Raw genomic sequence first — 17011 nt, forward strand, 5'->3', positions numbered from 1 at the left:
GGGGGCGGAGCGTGTGCCGGGGCCGGAAGCGCGCGCGGAGGCGGGGCTGAGGGGCGGAAGCGCCCGAGTCGCCCGTCGGAAGTCGTCGCCTCTCGCCTGTCCCCGCATGGCGGCGGCTGGGCGCCTCCTGCTCCGGGTGCTGCTGCCTCCGCCGCCGTCCTTGGGGCTGCCCGCGTGGCCGGGGAGCGTAGGCAGCCGGCGGGCCGCGCCCCTCCGTCTGCCGCGGCCTCGGCGATGGGGAAGTACTTCCTGACCCTGAGCGTCCTCAAGGGGCCCTGGGACCAAGTCTTCGCCGCCTTCTGGCAGCGCTACCCCAACCCCTACAGGTGAGGGGCCCCCTCCCCTCCCCTCCGCGCAGCCCTGCGCCTGTCTACTCAGGAGTAAGCCCGTTGTGTGCAGCGGCGCCGACTCCCGGGAAAGTGTGGGTGGCATCGCAGCCCAGGGGGGGCCAGCTGGGGAGGGCTTGAGGCTGCAGTCCTGTGCACGCTTTCCTGGGAGCAAGCCCCACTCACTATAATGGAACTGACTTCCGAGTAGACATGCCTGGGCTTGGGCTCTCAGGCTGCAGTCCTAGCCACACTTACCTGGGAGTAAGCCCCATTCACTATAATGGGACTGATTTCCGAGCAGACATGCCTAGGCTTGGGCTCTCAGGCTGCAATCCTATCCACACTTACCTGGGAGCAAGCCCCATTGACTAGAATGGGACTTATGCCTGAGTAGACAGGCAGAGGATTGGGCTCATACTTCCGTCCAGCATGGAGATCGCCCCCTTCTCCCTGTTCTCTGCCCAGCAGACTGTGCAAACATGAGATCGCCAACCTGGTCAGAAGGGTTTGAGCTGCAATCTATCCACACTTTTCTAAGAGGAAGCCCCATTGAAGACAGTGGGACTTACTTCTGAGTACACAAGCATAGGATCGTGCTGTGATTCAGCTGCTGCCCAGCGGAGAGCACAGGCAGGTCATCCTCATGCTTGTACCACTGGTTCTCCTCTTCCTTACCCCCTCCCCCCCATTGGCTCAATAGGATGTGTGACCACTGGGGGCAGAGGGAGGAAGTGGTGTCAGGGTGTCCTCTGTAGCTTCCCTTTCTTTGGAAGAACTGCTCAGCTTTCAGAGCCTGAGCTGACATTAGCATTTTAGAGCCAGAGTTTTGCCACTTGGCTGGTCTGAAAAAAAAAAAGTCAGAAAGTTTATTTGTCTTGTAGCAGATGAATGAAAAGGGGCAAAGATGCTGGAGAAAACAGGTCTGAAGAACCTTCTCAGATCACAGGGAGATTTGGATGTTCTCAGGAGAGAATCTTCTTTAAGCCATTTCTTAATGGGACCAAAAGTGTACACCTGCAGGTAGGGCAAAAATGGGTTAAATTGGGCTTGAATGGAGGGCAGCGTATACAGACACTTGGGAATAGTCAATTAAAAGAAACCACTGACTCAGAGGAAACTCACTTTGAGTATGAAGGCTTATGCACACCAAACTGAGAGTAAGCCAAATTGAACACAGTGGGACTAAGGGTGCAATCCTAACCCCTTACGTCAGTGCTTTTCAGCACTGACATAAGGACAGTGCAGCTCTGAGGAAAGGGAACAAACATTCCCTTACTTTGAGGAGGCCTCTGTGAGTCACACCCAACTGCAGGATGCAGCACACGTCCCATTGGCACCGTTATGCCAGTACTGGAAAGCACTGACATAAGGGGTTAGGATTGCGCCCTAAGTTAACACACACAGGATTGTGCTGCATGACTGTCAAGAAGGTATGTAAGGCAATGAATCATGACCTCTTCTTACCCTTTCCCCCAAACTAAATGCATAGGGTATTAGGGTGTGTTTGGATTATATTTAACCCTGAACTGTGAGCCCTGTGAACTTTTTTAGATTGTGAGCCCTTTTGGGACAGGGAGCCATTCATTATTTGGTTGGAAAGCGGTATATAAATACTGTTGTTGTTGTTGTTGTTGTTGAACTGGCCCTACAGCAGGGGTGCTCAATAGGTGGATCACAATCTACCAGTAGATCGCGAGGCAAAATGAGTAGATCGCGGAGTGCCGACCCCCCCTTCAGGTGCCTCTGGGAGGAAATGCCGGGAGTAAGGCCCATTGTACTCAATGGGGCTTACTCCCAGGTAAGTGTGGCTAGGATTGCAGCCTCACAGCCTAATCCTAGGCATGTCTACTCAGGAGTAAGTCCTGTTATACTCAGTGGGGCTCAAGGTACACCAACATACATTGTACACATAAATGTTATATGTTATGATGGCGCGAACATTGTAAAAAAAACTCTGGTAGATCTCCGGGCCTTGCTGGGTTTCAAAGTAGCTCTCGAGCCAAAAAAGTGTGAGCACCCCTGCCCTACAGAATAAAAGGTGTGTACACACATCCTGGTCATTCCTCATACACTTAAGTGAATTCAGGCCAGTTTTCTTAATCATGGCAGAAGAGGAAGAAGTTCATCCCAAGTTACCAAGTTTCAGGTGAACCGCCCTCCCTACTGCAATGAAAGAAACTGGCTTGAACTCTCTCAAATTCAAGGGAAGTGCCAGAACATGCATGCCTATCTTCTTATCATGTGGAGCTGGTTTGGAGTTTATTAAAGCATTGTGCAAACTGGCCCACTTATGACTAACCTGTGCATGTATGGGTGCTAAACTTTCTATTGGCTGTACCCAAGCAGTGGGTGTTGGGAGGAGGTGAGGCAGCATGAAGGGCTGTGAGACTTGGATACAACTGCTGGCTCCTAACTTGTGAGTCCAAGGATAACATGCACGTGGGTGGATTCTCCTTAGCAAACCATAGCTTGAGCCGCTCCTCTGTGCAAACATTCTTTGCTGGCTGCTGAACACAACATTACCAAAGGTGAAGTTGACACTGTAGTGATTGCTGAATATAGCACAGGTGAGGTTTGAAAACGGGCTGAGATCTCTCCATGTGATGCACATTGAGAGAACTCCAGGGACTAGTCCTCTTTGCCCAAGAGACCCTCTACCCAAGCTTTCACAACTGCAGCAGACCTATGAATAGGCTTTGCTGTGGAAAACAAGTATGGTTGCACACGCTGTGAAAGCAGAAACCACACTGAGCCTAGTTAGCCTCCATGCTGACTTGAGAGTCAACAGTGCCCCCTGGCTACAGTTGAGCAAGGCTGAATGAGAACTGCTTAAATGAATGTATCAAATGCACCAATGTCTCTATTCAGCAAACATGTCCTGACAGAAGATATTTTACACCGGGAAGTGACTGAAGACCAGAAGCTGCTTTCTAGGCGACTCCTAACCAAGACCAACAGGATGCCCCGCTGGGCAGAGCGCTTTTTTCCAGCCAATGTCTCCCATTCTGTCTACATCTTAGAAGATTCCATTGTGGACCCACAGAACCGAACCATGACCACGTTTACCTGGAACATTAATCATGCACGTCTTATGGTGAGCAGCAGGGCCTAGCCCTGCAGTGCAAAATTCAGGGAGCACCGCTGGTCATGGAGGGTAATAATCTTCTTGCTATGCCATTTCCCATGCAGGTGGTGGAAGAGCGGTGTGTTTACAGAGAGAACCCAGAAAACAGCAGCTGGACAGAAGTCAAGCGGGAAGCTTGGATCTCCTCCAGTCTGTTTGGGGTCTCACGTGCTGTCCAGGTGAGTGGGCTGCAAATCGGTGTAGTTTTGAGACACTTCAAAGGAGTACGACTGTTGCTGAAAGTACCACTGGCTGCTTTCCCTGGAGTTGATTACTCCAGGGTGTGGAGTAGGCAAATGTGGAAACATGGCAGAATCTTTAACTGTCAGCACTCCTTGTCTGTCTTAGTTTCAGCTCCTCCTTGCTGTACTTTGTTTCAGGAGTTTGGCTTGGCCAGGTTCAAGAGCAATGTGACCAAGAGTACCAAAGGGTTTGAGTATGTGCTGGCCAAAATGCAAGGTGAGTATATCAAGAAGTGGCAACCAACAAAAAGGCATTGGAGGGCAGGGAAATACGACTGACAAATACTGGGATAGAATGACCAGACTCCCAGTACAGCAAACAAGTTCAATTTGCAAGGTATAGACTGTGTGTACTGCTATACCATGGAATTAATATCCTTGTAGTGTTTTCCTGGAATTGTTCTAGGAGGTTTAGCACAGAGGGATTGGCAAACCACCAAGATTATTTCTCTGGCTGTACTCAGAACAAGCAACTGTTGCTGGAGAGCAGTGAGATTGTTTCATGTGATCTTAGTGTACCCAACTGCTCTTTTGTACAGCACTAAGATAGTGTCAACCTGAGGTGCAGCTTGTTTGTCCTCTCTGCAGGAAGTCCTGAGAGAACCTTGTGTTCCTTAAGGGCAATTCTTACATTCCAAGTAGCTTAGGGAAGAGACAGGAAAACATCACTACTTCAGTTGGCTTTTGTGCAAGTTCTGTGTAAACTCTGGAGAGTTCTGCAGCTCCTTGTCTTGAGTAGTAAAAACATGGCCTATTGGGGGAATAGTTCACTTGTAGAGGGTAAGAGTAGGTAGAAGCTGGGAGGCATGCTTGCAGGGAAGGACACCAACCTCATGTGGGAAGAAGTTTGCTATTTTTCACTCTCTACCTAGTTTTTGCAGCTTTCTTTTGAGTTCTTATAGCAATGTAGTGCACTCCTACCACCAATGGCCTTTTGGGCTCTCCAGTGGTGCTTTATGTTCAGACTAGCAAGAGCACTGGAGTTCCTTCAGAAGAGCTTTCTCTGCAAGGCCTTTGTGGTATAAAGTGGGCTAAGTACGTAGTTATGCTCTGAGTATTTGCTTTACTGATTTATTACAGGTGAAGCACCCTCTAAAACCTTAGTGGAAACAGCAAAGGAGGCCACGGAGAAAGCCAAGGAAACAGCCTTGGCTGCTACTGAGAAAGCAAAGGACTTGGCTAGCAAGGCAGCTACTCAAAAGAAGCAGCAGCAACAGTATGTGTGAAGAAACAGTTATCCTGCTGTGGGGACCGGCGTAATCCTGGAAAGCTCACCTGTAGTGACACTTCTCTCAGGAGGCAGAGCCAACTAGAGTGTCTAGATTTTATGTTTGTTTTTTTTTAATGGCAACTGTACAAATCTGACAATCATCTTATTTCTAAAGGTGTAATTATAATTAAAAGAATAGACTTCAATTTAATATCATTCCAGGGCCTGTGCCCCTGGTGAGCACCAGTCTTCAAAACTGAACACACAAGCAAGGTCTCTTGCCCTATATTGCAGCCCACAGTTGTGAGCTGACAGCTGCCTCTTGGCAAGCCTGCCCCAAAGTGCTTGTCTTGTGCTTTTGAAGCATTATGAGAAAAGCAGGTACCGAGGATGCAACTAATTAAAAAAAATATACTAAAAGGCACTGAGTACAAAGGAAAAGCAGCTGTGTAAAAGGGGGCCTCCCAGTCAGTCAGAATGGTAACTGCTATGGTTTGCTGTTCTGTGATACGTGCCCCCCTTGGTCCATGTTCCAGCCGTTACTGACTCCAAACTCTGGCTCCTGCAACTCAGCTGTTTCATGTTCTCACAGGGGCAATTGGACAGCTACTTGGTCATTTAGGTCTTGGTCCTTTAACAGCCCCAAACTCTTTTTGGAGGGCCCATCTGCTTTGACTCTTAACTAGGAGAAGACATAAATAAGAACATCCACCACAGTTGATCTTCACTCTTCTCTGCCCCCACATTACATAGTAACAGGAAGGATGGTTAGCTACCTTCCCCATCGTGGAGTCTCTGGCTGGTTCTGATAAGAGCATGCCGGTACAGCTCAAGCATTCTTTCTGTCCTCCATGCTGTGCAGATGGTCCCTCTTTTCATCCTCTACTGTAGCAAGCAAGCAGTCTTGTTAAGAGCTGGGTTCTCTTAATAGCTGCACGAAGCTATGCCTGTGCTACTGGGAAGCTGAAATCTTCTGTCTAGGTGAGAGCCACCCCCAGACCTGGGCTTCTGATCATCATAACCAGAAATTGCTGGTGTTAGAATAGCTGTGTTCCTGTCCTGTACTGAAGACAGCCACCACATCCTCTTCAATGCTATTGAAGGCCAGGCTTTCTACATCCACTTCAGCATCTTCTGCAATAAGGAAAGAAAACCCACATTATAGTATCCCCATGCAGGATGAAATGTCTTACAGGTTCTAGCTGCTCTCTAGGGAGCCATATCTTGGTAAAAGTGCCATTCTTCCCACTTACAGGCTAGTATATTCCACAATAGAAAACATCCAGCTGTGAGACCAGACTACAGAAAGATACAATAGTAGGCAAGGCAGCACTCACCTTGGTCTGAGTCAGAACGTTCAGAGGAGAGCCGAGAGGAATCCAGGCTGTCTGCCCGTAGACGCTCCACACTCGAGTGACCAAGTAACTCTTCCAGCCGCTGATGTAGGTTCTGCTGCTCACACAGTAGCCTCTCCTTGAGTTGCTGAGCTCTCTGCTCCTGCTCTTCTAGCTTCTGGAGGGGAAGTAGTATCAAAGACAAGACCAGCTACCATAGCCATTCTTTTAGCTCCTTAGAAAGTAATGAGCCACATTAATTTACCTGGTGAAAATAGATTGTCAGCTGGGACCTTCATGCCCTGCATATAAGCCTCCTAGAAGTATTTGGCTAGACACCATTGGAAGTTGAATGCCAGACCTTTCATATAATTCCTAACATATTCCTAACATAATAGGAAAAAAACTGGAGAGGCTTTATGGCCCTTAGGAATCAACACAGCCACTTAGCAAGAAGAAGCAATAGATTTCCCTTTGTCCTTAGCCAGTCATGCAACATTTACCATGGAGGGTGGGAGTTTTTAAATCCATTCACATCTGTTAGATCCTGGCCATGTGCTCAAGGATTTTGCTGCTTTCGGCAATGGAGGCAGCTAGAACTATCTAGGAGGCAACCTTTCACTACACCTCTGTCTACGTCAAGCCCCTAAGGAGACAGACATGTCACATACCTTAATGTGCAGTCGGGCTCGGTGCAAGAGACTCAGGGTCGTGTACCGAGAATGCTCTGTGTTCATGGGGATCTGTTGCTTCAGCTGCTCCAAACACTGCCGCAGTTGTGCCCTCCTGTCGGAGAGCAAACACAATGTGGATTTGATGCAGGAGCCAGCAGGGGAGCTTGCTCAGGTTTCAGGTGAATCCTTGAGACAACTTCCAGTCCTATACAAGATGGGCCCATATTTCCCAAAATCTTCCTTAAAAGTGGCTGCAATCATCTATGTGGCTTAGGCTTCAAATTCTCCATTAATAAATCACTTCCTGTGCAAAGTTAGAAGCTGAACATGATCTCTCTATGCTTCTATTAGCAAGCACAGTCACATGAGCAGGGAGTCAGCAAACAGAGATGGCCAGAATAAGTAAAATGAGAGAGATGCCTCAGCTACTCCCCAAATGAGTCAATGGCAGAGAACACAACCATGACCTTCCTCACCACCTTCCTTCCTTGAGCCGCAGTCACCCATGATGGTTCTCACTTAAGTAGCATCTAAATATTTTGAAAGTCTACCCTAAGAATGTGGAGCTAAAAGTATATATAGAAGGCCAAACTACAAGAGAGATCAGGAGATCAATTATAGGAGAACCAGTTTGTTTTACTTTTCCCTGTGGTATTTTCACTCATCTAAATTGCACCCACCCAACACACAAGCACACGCAGAGAACTATTTGCCCAGCACGGAGGGGAAAGAAACAGACAATTGAGATTAGAGAACAAGGATTCAAAATCTAGAAGAGAAGAAAGAGAAACAAACTCTAGCAAAAGAAATGAAAGCTGACAATAAGGAATGTAAAAAAGAAACAAAGGAACATGTGGCTAAAAACATCAAGACAAACTATTTAAATATATCAAAAGCAGGAAATCTTCCAGGAAGGCAACTGGAGCATTAGCTAACAAGGAATAAAACAGAAGGTTAAAGAGGATATGGAGATTGCAGAGAGGATGAAATTGTTGCATCTGTCTTCACTACACAAGATGTAGGGCAGATACCTGGTCCTGAACTGATCTTCTGAAGGAGGAAGTCTGAAGAACTGGGTCAAATAGAAACGACAAGGGATGAGGTTCTAAAGTGTACTGTCAATTAAAAATTAACACATCACTGGGTCAAGATGGCATCCACCCATGAGTTCTTAAGGAAGTCATATGTGGTACTGCTGATCTAACAAAAATATATAGGTTGTTCTTTACATCTGTGTCCATGTCAGAGGACTGGAAGGTAGCCAATGTAACACTGATATTTTAAAAAAGAATTTGGGGGGGGGGGAGGATCCAGGAAAACTGGCACAAAGAAACATTAAACACATTGAAAAATAAGCTTTGCTGAAAGAGAATCAGCATGGTTTCTGCAAAAGTAATTCTTGCCTCATGAACCTGTTAGAGTTCTTCAAAAATATCAACAGCTATGTGGACAGCGCCAATCCAATTGACATTGTACATTGTACACTTTTGACAGAATCCCTTGCCAAAGGCCCTTGGATAAGCAGTCATGGAATAAGAGGACATGTTTTTTCATGGATTGTAACTGGTTAAAGAACATTAGGCAGAGAGTAGGAATAGGTACACAACTTTCCTAGTGAAGGGGAATAAGAAATGAGGTCCCCCAAGGATCTGTATTGAGACATGCTTTTTAACTTGCTCAGAAGTTATCTGTAGTTAGGAGTTTAAAAGTGTGGTGGCCAAGTTTGCAGATGGGTTAAAACTATGATGATCACTAGCTTGAGCCTTTAAGTGGGGATTGTACAAATTCATGGAGGACAAGTCTATATCAGTGGCTACTAGGCATGTTGGCCACATGCTACCTCCTGATTCAACAGCTGTGTGCCTCTGAATACCAACTGATGGTGGGATAGAAGCATGCCTTTGTCTCCTGCTTGTTGACTATCAAAAATTTGAGAGTTCCAGTCTCATCTGCTTTGATCCCAAAAGTACAAAATTGAACAACTAGTCATGAGCTTCAGTCCCTATGGGCAATTACTTGAATGAGGCTTCAACTAAAAGTTACTGGAAGAGAAGGAGTGGCAAGACACAGAAATGGACAATTGTATATCCTATACACATTTTCCTAGGAGTAACTCCCATTGAATACGAAGTTCCACTGAATACAAAGAATACCTTGTGCTGCAGGACTGATAAATGTGGCTAGCACCTCCTCTCAAGTCATACCCCAAGATCTTATAGCTGGGGTTCAAGTTGCTTATGTTTTTGATCTCTTGCAGTTTACTTAGCTGTGGACAGATGGCTAAAGGTGCACTGTCAGCTCTCATCCCCCCCCCCCCAAGATTTTTGTTTCTTTTTCACTTCTTGATTGAAAAATAGGGATGGTTCCCAACCCAAATTCACATGCGCTTTCTCTCTCTTGCATTTTCTCCCTATGGATATTCCCTTATGTACCTTTTTTATGATGTAAAAAGCATTCCAAATGAGGAATCAACAGCATGCTCACTGAATATACAAGAGCTGTGCCCACATCTCCTAAGCTTGGCAACACACACTGAAATAGTCTAGTGCAGGCCTCTTATCCATTCAGCTACAAAATGTTTTTTGCTACTTCATGAATTCCATCCCCTCCCTCAGACACAAAGCAGTCTTATAAACAGGAGCTGGTACATTCAGTGCTATTAACTTCCTCTTCCTGCTACACTTTCTGCAACAGGAGATGGGGGTGGGTGGGAAGAGACTGACTATCCTTTGTCCTTCTCCCTTCTGTGAAAGTTTACCTGTGCTTCTCCAGCTCATTGTGCACAGACCTGAAAAGAGAAAAGAAAAATAGGAGTCAGTGGATGTATTTTGATTTTCAGAAATTGATAGCAGTGTCCTTCCTGTTGCTCAGTGAGGCAGAGGCAAACTACGTCTCAACATAATCCTTTCTTGTGCAGTGCTCACCCTCGACTCTTCTTTTTTTTGAAAGTGAATAGGAAAGAGGAATTTCAGTCACTAGCTGCAGCTCATGGAGAAACTCACTAACAGTGCAATCCTATGCATGTCTACTTGGAAGTAATAGTTTTCAATGAGGCTTACTCCCAGGAAAGTGTATTTAGGATTGCAGCCTTAGTAACACAGGGCTGTTATCATTCAAGGTCCTGGTCAGATATCCAGCAACACAAATCCCCACACTGACCATCAACACAAAGTCACATTATAAGTTACAGGCAATCGAAAGATTGGGTTGCTTAGGGCAGTGCTTCTCAAACTGTGGGTTGGGACCCATTAGGTGGGTCATGAGCCAATTTCAGGTGGGTCTGCATTCATTTCGATGTGTATTTTATTTTTAAGATGTTAAACTTGATGCTACCATGGTATGTGACTACATTTAGATGTTACAGATCTGTACTTTTAGCAGACTACTGTGCTTTTAACAATGACAGTCATTGGGGCTTACTCCAGGGTAAGTGTGGATAGGATTGCAGCCCTTGAGATGCTTGGGGAATTTTTTTGAAAATAGATCAGCAACTGCTTGGAAGGGTTAGGAGGGTTCTTTATTTTAAATAAATTTTTAAACTTATATTTATTAAAAATGTTTAACTAACTAACCAACCAACTAACTAGATTTGATTTTGTTATGTGAAGAGTGTTAAAAATTTTCCTGCTTGATGATGTCACTTCTGACCATGACATCACTTATGCTAGGTCCCAACAGATTGTCATTCTCACAAGTGGGTCCTGATGCTAAAAGGTTTGAGAAGAACCACTGGATTATGGCATAAATACAAGACAATCCAGAACTAGAACATTTTGTTCGCTGGGATAAAACAAGCAAGCAAGCATATGAGAGAAATAAGAAAAGGCATTTGGGCCCAGGCAGCAGCAACCTGTAAAGAGCCTGGAAACCATGGTTGGCCTATCTTTGCAGAAAGAAAGCCAGATTTATGTTTGTCTCTATTCCATAGTTCCATTATGTGATTTCAAAGAAATTCCTAGATCATAGGAATATTCATAATGACAAACCAAAATGTTCAGGAGGTCACACGTTCTCATACCTTGCAAAATCTCATCGGAGATTTGCAGCTATCAATTCCAGCACCTGGTTCTCTGCAGTTAGGGGTTGTCTCTCTTACAGGATGTGAGGGACTGGACTATTTCTACTTCAGGGTCAATGTCTTGAAAGACAAGTTTCAGAGAAAACGGGAAAAACAATACAAGACGCCTCGTCCAATTTCTTAATAAATCAGAACCACTAAAGAAATAACAGAGATTATAGTTTTAGATCTCAATCCTATGCGTGTCTACTCAGGAGCCAGTCCCATTACAGTCAGCGGGGCTTACTCCCAGGTAAGTGTAGATAGGATAGTAGTCTTAAATTGCAATTTCAAACCTGATAGCCAGTACAAAGGAAAATAAAATAATCCGACTATGTCACAGGTTGGTTAGGATTGGCTTTTGGTTGGGCGTCCTTTCAGTTCGACGAGTGTAGGAGTGACACCCGTTTGAAAGGCCACCTCCCCACCTGTGTGGGGCCGCATCTCTTTCGTTTCCCAGTCCCAGAGCGATCCGGTTCTAGCTGCACCCTCAGGATGGTCACAGGATATCCAAGCCAGGCAGCTACCGAGCCAGGAGAGAAACGTCTCCCGCAGACCAAAGAGCATCTTTCCCTTGCACGGTGCTTGACGCAGGACTAAAAAACCCACCCCGGAGTGTCGGCTCCAGACTCTTACCGGAGGCTTTTCAGGGCCTTCCGAGGCTTCGGCCTCCTGCGGGACCGAGACGGGTCTTGCCCGCCACAGGGCAAGAGAGAAGCGTAGCCGTGCTCGGCTTCTGGAAGGCAAAAAGCAGAGGCTTCAAAGGAGTCCCGCACCCCCACCGCGGGAAGCCCCCCGATTAATTCGCTGGCACTACAGATGCATCAGATACAGCAGTGCAGACGGCGCAGCCTGCCTGGGACGGGGGCCGGAGAAGAACGATGGCGGTCCTTTCAGCCCACCCGGATCCCCCCTCCTGGCCCGGCCCGGACAGGTACCTCTCTCCCTGCGCTCCAAGTACTCCGCCGCTTGCAGCAGCACCTGAATGTTGCTAGCGATGAGCTCCATGACAACAAGGGAGCCGCACCCCGCGGAGACAGACACTTCGTGACAATGTAACCGACCCACTGCCGCCAGCAGCCAACCCGGGCCCGGCCCCGCCTCTTTCGAGCGCTCCAAGGTTCTGTGCCCGCCCCTTCGAACCCGGCCGGCGGCAAGCAGCAGTCGGTCTCTGGATCGCTCGCAGGAGCGCGAGCAGAAGCGAGAAGCCAGAGGGACGGAGCGCTTTCCAGCCACGCGCCGATCCCCCGCCCGCCTCCGCTGTCGGGAGCAGCAACCTGCGCCGGGCGTGGCTCCGGGAAGCGGCGCCGCTAGTGGCTGCAGGACGCGATCGGCCATCCAGGCGTCACGGCACTTTCAAAACAAATTCGGGCGGGAAAAGAGGAGGTTTCGAATTTGAATCGGGGGCGGGGCAGCTCTCTGGTCGACCTGGATTTGATGGATTCTGTGAGGACCCTGCGTCCAGCATCCCAAATCCACGGGCGGCTCTGAGCCAGGGGGACCGGCTGACCTCTTTTTTCCAGGACCTGTCCTCTTTTTTAGCCTCGTGTCCTGGAAAGGAACTTAAATAAAGAACTTGTGTCCTGGAAAAGCCTTCTTGGAATTCATAGATTATATGTAATAAAATACATGCGATACAGTTTTACATTTTATATAAGTAACATAGTGTTTAAATGAACTACATGAAAGCAATATATGAATGTTTTTAGCTTTTTTATTTTGCCACGTCCTACATTTTTCTTGGATGTCCTACATTTTGGGGTGCCTTGTCCTCTTTTGCAGTTATAACATCGGGTCACCTTGCAATGACCTCACCTCCCACCCTTCAAAAGTCAGGAGACCACTTTCTTCCACATTTCCGCAGACACTTTCTTCTCTTGTCCCCATCAACACTTTGTCCGCTTGGGGCATTAGCCCAGCTTCACACTTGTTGGTGGAAAGAGTCTAGTGCAGAACAGGGAGCAAACACCCTCTTGGGGGTGTTCAGGTTCACCTGTACCCAGCTACAGTTACTCACAGGTTCCATTCAAGCTTGGTAAAGCTGAACAAAGATTATTCAGATAAAAGGTTGTAAAAATAAACCCAGGTATAGTAATTCCCATGGAGATGGGTGAACATAAGAACATAAGAACAGCCCGGCTGGATCAGGCCAAGGCCCATCTAGTCCAGCTTCCTGTATCTCACAGTGGCCCACCAAATGCCCGGGGAGCACACCAGATAAATAGAGACCTGCATCCTGGTGCCCTCCCTTGCATCTGACATAGATAAGAACGTAAGATCAGAGAACCATGTTGTACCCACATACGTTCATTGGGTACCTCGACAGACTATAGCATGTGATCTTGTTGCTCTAATCTGCACAATCCTGAATAAATATTGCAGGGGGAAATTGCTAAAAGTGCTCTGCTAAGAAGGGGAGAAGGTAATAAACTTGTAACTAGCCTTACTGCTGTCATTGGAAATGGATTCATTCTCTTGGATGAGAGAATCCAAAGGTACATGAAAATGCAAGAAAACACAGTGGTGGCTCCTTGGGGAGGGGGAGTGCCTGGAACAAAAGCCCTGCAAGGCTTTATAGAAAGATGGTGTCTGGTAGGGGACTTGATTAAGAAATATAAAGTTATGCCCAGGCAGTAGAGACAGAAGTTATTTTCCCTCTTGCACAATACCAGAACCAGGGGACATCCACTTAACTTGAATGGTGGGAGAGTCAGACAAAAGGAAATGTTTTCTTTACTCAGTACATAATTAATCTATGGAACTTCTTGCCACAGTATATGGTGATGGCACCTAGATACCTTTAAAAGGGGTTTGAACAGATTTATGGAGAAAAGGTTCATCACAGGTTACAAGCCATGAGTATATCCAACCTCTGGGCTTTAGAGTAGCCCTTCTCTGAATGCCAGATGCAAGGAAGTGACAATAGGATACAGGTCTCTTGTTGTCTTGAGTGCCCCCAGAGGCATCCTGTGCCTCTGAGATACAGGAAGCCGGACTATACCACAATGGTATGCTCCCCTAAGTTCACTCAATGATCATGTAGCCCGATCATTAGCGCCAAGCTCAAAATGATACCCCAGAAGTGACAACACTTTAAAAGGCTGGGGTTTTAAAAAACTGAAAATGGGGGAAATGTGCCTCCTCCCCCCAGCAGCTCGCCATCCACTTGCTCTGAGCCTCCTTCCAGCCAGCAGCATATTTGCTACTGGGGCTCAAAAAAGATTTTGTAGCCCCCCTCCACAACAAAATCAAATTTAATTTATTAAGTAAATAAATAAATAAAAAGTGTGCCCCATATTGGTTAGAGACACTGCTGGGGTGAAGGGGCACGGTTGTTTTTCCCCTGCTAAATATAAGAGGAGCACCACTTGGAAAAGCACCTCTTTACCCAATTAGCAGGGGTAACTGTATTAGGATAAATGGAAATGAGAGCTGACTCATACTAACACCTTATTGGTTCCCTGCTGTATCATAACACCACCACATTGGCTCTCAGAACAATCATAATGCAGTTGTGTTTTTATTTTCTGATTATTTAACTTTTGATAAAATAGATATATTTTGACATAGTTTTGTTTCATTGCATTCTGCATTAAATTCCACATCCATCAGTATAAAATGTGATGGTATTATTCAAAAATACGAAGGTTTTCACAATTTTGGCCACTAGTGTGAAGCTCAGGTTGTTGCCCCCCTGAAGTTTGTTGCCCGGTGCAACTGCTACCCCCCTGCACCCCTTTAGCTATGCCACTGCCTGGTTCTCAACTTGCTTTCTCAGATTGGCATTGTAGATGGTATCCAGGTGGGAAAGCAAAGCAATCAGTGGACAGCAGCATTAGTCATGGGTGGCAATATAAAAACTGCTACTGGCATCTGCTTCCCCTGCCTCCATAGAAGTCTTCCATTAGGCCCTGGGCATTGGTTGACTTGTTGGCAATGGCATGAAGCATCTGCAACAGCTTTCATGGGCCCAGGCTTACTAGGCAGTGTTGGGGAGTAGCAGCAACAGCAGAAGACCCTTGCTGGCTCAGGTAGGCCAGGCATGGGCAGGTGACCCATCAGGCAGCACCTATGGACCATCCCTGCAAGAGATGAAAGACCAAAACACTCCAAATTGTCCTGTCCATCTAAATACATTAAGAGTGCAAATGCAATTTCAGGTTTAAAACTATGTTGACCTTCACAATACATATTCTGCCAATTTTCACTATATATCCCTACGAAGAAAAGCCCAAAGCATTTGGGGCTTTCATTTAGAAAATAGAGATTTTAAGTACTGAAGCAAAACAGAGCACTGGCAAGGTAAGATGAATTCTGCTCTTGCACCTGCTCCTTTTGCTATAAAAAGTAGACAAATCTTCCCGTATATATCCTCCCATAAGTGAATGACAAACGTGTTTAACAAACACTGTTTGGGCCATGGTGGTGGTAGAGGATGGACACATGTATTGTACAGGTTTGTAAAAAGTTATTCATAGAGTCAAGAAAGTGAACAGAAAGAAGTTTCTATCATAATTAGAGCTCAGAACCAATAAAACTGGCAGATAGAGAGGAAGGATTGATAACAAAAAATAGATTTTCACACAAAATGCATGGAATTTGCACTGCCATGGGATGTGGTAATGGGCAAGACGGCTTTTAAAGGAGAGTAGATAAGTTCATGGAGGAACTTGTTTTTTTCATTGGGTATTTCGGGCCAAATCACAGATTATTGGAAACATAATAGGACCTTCTGTTTATGTTTTTAAAATAGTGTACTAATCACAGTCCATTCCCCCCCCCCCCATTCTCTGTTCTGTTCTTTTGGGAGGGGACCACCAACACAGTCCATCGATCATGAAACTAAAGCCTGATGTCAGCTCGATGTGCAAGGAGCCAGTTATTGCACCTACTCAGTCCCAACAGTCATGGCCAGAATGATGCCACCAGGGTGAGCCAAGCAGGAGGCAGGGGCACGTGTACACTGCATGCCCAGCGGTCATAACTGGGATATCCCCCCCCACACACACACACAGTTATTCACATAGTAACACAGAGTATCTCATGGAACATTTGAAATCCACATCACCCAAATGCTTCTGTGATACATTCTGTGGTGTGTCAGAGCCAAGGAAAAGGTTGCAGGCCTCGGTATGACCCAGAAGTGGCTTTTAGGAGTGCCACAGACTCCTGCCATCCGCAGAAGGTCAAATCCATGAATGCCAATACAGTGGATGGTGAGAAACCGCTGTAACTGGTTACATGAGAGATACAGGAAGCCAACCAACAAAGAATCAATTTAGGCTGAGGTGGGTCACAATGTAAAGTGGTATATGAATATTCAGGATAATATAGTGGTTCTGGAGTTGTACGAAGTACCAGGTCTCGTACTTAGACCTGGAAGCTCTAGGTTCCAATCTCTGCTCAGCCATGAATGTTCCTGGGTGACCTTAGGCCAGTCAGTCCCACCTACCTCACAGGATTATTGTGAAGACAAAAAGAGGAAAGGAACCATGTATCCCACCTTCAGCAACTTGAAGGGTAATATAAAACTATGAAAAATAAATAAATTTAAGAGCAAAAGGTGTCAGTGTCCTTTAGGTAAAAAGAGATACCAGAACAAATTTGTTCCGTAACAGTTTGTTTTATATTCCACCTGACACCAGACATCCAAGACAGCTGATAATGAGACACAAACAGGATATTTGCAGAACAGGAATGGTGACTTGTCTTCCCTGTAAAAATTACATGGACTGCATGGAGCCCTACCTCTGCTGTTCAGAGACAGCTCCAGAAAGCATAGTGATGACATCATCATCACTGAGCTCTGGACCACCATGAAGGATGCTGCGTGATCATGCAGCTTAGAGGGGACATTGATGGTGACAAGTAAATGATAAAAGGCTCAGGAAGCAGAAACAGAGCTTGAAAATGTCCCCAGGCCTCAGCTATTTTAAAACAAATTAAAAAGGCAGAGCCTGCACAATGGGTAACCTTAACATGCTTATGCACGTGTGGCTACACCAGTCAAGACTCATCCACCAACCATTCAGATGTAGCTT

The 17011-nt window shown here is 46.2% G+C and overlaps 2 protein-coding genes across 2 annotated transcripts; one reads left to right on the forward strand and one right to left on the reverse strand.

Annotated features, from left to right (window-relative positions):
- Positions 1 to 79: 79 nt before the first annotated feature.
- PRELID1 (PRELI domain containing 1) lies at positions 80 to 8183 on the forward strand. The gene is made up of 5 exons (XM_066614191.1): positions 80 to 326; positions 3198 to 3423; positions 3519 to 3632; positions 3834 to 3912; positions 4776 to 8183. The coding sequence occupies exons 1-5, from the start codon at positions 235 to 237 to the stop codon at positions 4919 to 4921; spliced, it is 657 nt and encodes a 218-aa protein (XP_066470288.1). The 5' UTR covers positions 80 to 234; the 3' UTR covers positions 4922 to 8183.
- MXD3 (MAX dimerization protein 3) lies at positions 4924 to 12216 on the reverse strand. Its single transcript, XM_066614193.1, has 6 exons — positions 11909 to 12216; positions 11607 to 11706; positions 9672 to 9701; positions 6911 to 7025; positions 6243 to 6417; positions 4924 to 6039 (listed from the first exon to the last, which is right to left on the reverse strand). Exons 1-6 carry the CDS (start codon positions 11976 to 11978, stop codon positions 5921 to 5923), a joined length of 609 nt encoding a protein of 202 aa, XP_066470290.1. The 5' UTR covers positions 11979 to 12216; the 3' UTR covers positions 4924 to 5920.
- Positions 12217 to 17011: the final 4795 nt, after the last annotated feature.

Source organism: Tiliqua scincoides, chromosome 2 (assembly GCF_035046505.1).
Source record: "Tiliqua scincoides isolate rTilSci1 chromosome 2, rTilSci1.hap2, whole genome shotgun sequence".
NCBI lineage: Eukaryota > Metazoa > Chordata > Lepidosauria > Squamata > Scincidae > Tiliqua > Tiliqua scincoides.

Excerpts from the sequence above, each read along its gene's own strand:
- PRELID1 (XM_066614191.1), top strand. The coding sequence starts at position 235 with ATGGGGAAGTACTTCCTGACCCTGAGCGTCCTCAAGGGGCCCTGGGAC. Across the intron at positions 327-3,197 it reads CGCTACCCCAACCCCTACAG|CAAACATGTCCTGACAGAAG; the intron begins GTGAGGGGCCCC and ends GTCTCTATTCAG. Across the intron at positions 3,424-3,518 it reads TTAATCATGCACGTCTTATG|GTGGTGGAAGAGCGGTGTGT; the intron begins GTGAGCAGCAGG and ends TTTCCCATGCAG.
- MXD3 (XM_066614193.1), bottom strand. The coding sequence starts at position 11,978 with ATGGAGCTCATCGCTAGCAACATTCAGGTGCTGCTGCAAGCGGCGGAG. Across the intron at positions 6,418-6,910 it reads GAGCCCGACTGCACATTAAG|AAGCTAGAAGAGCAGGAGCA; the intron begins GTATGTGACATG and ends CTTCCCCTCCAG. Across the intron at positions 6,040-6,242 it reads ACGTTCTGACTCAGACCAAG|AAGATGCTGAAGTGGATGTA; the intron begins GTGAGTGCTGCC and ends TCCTTATTGCAG.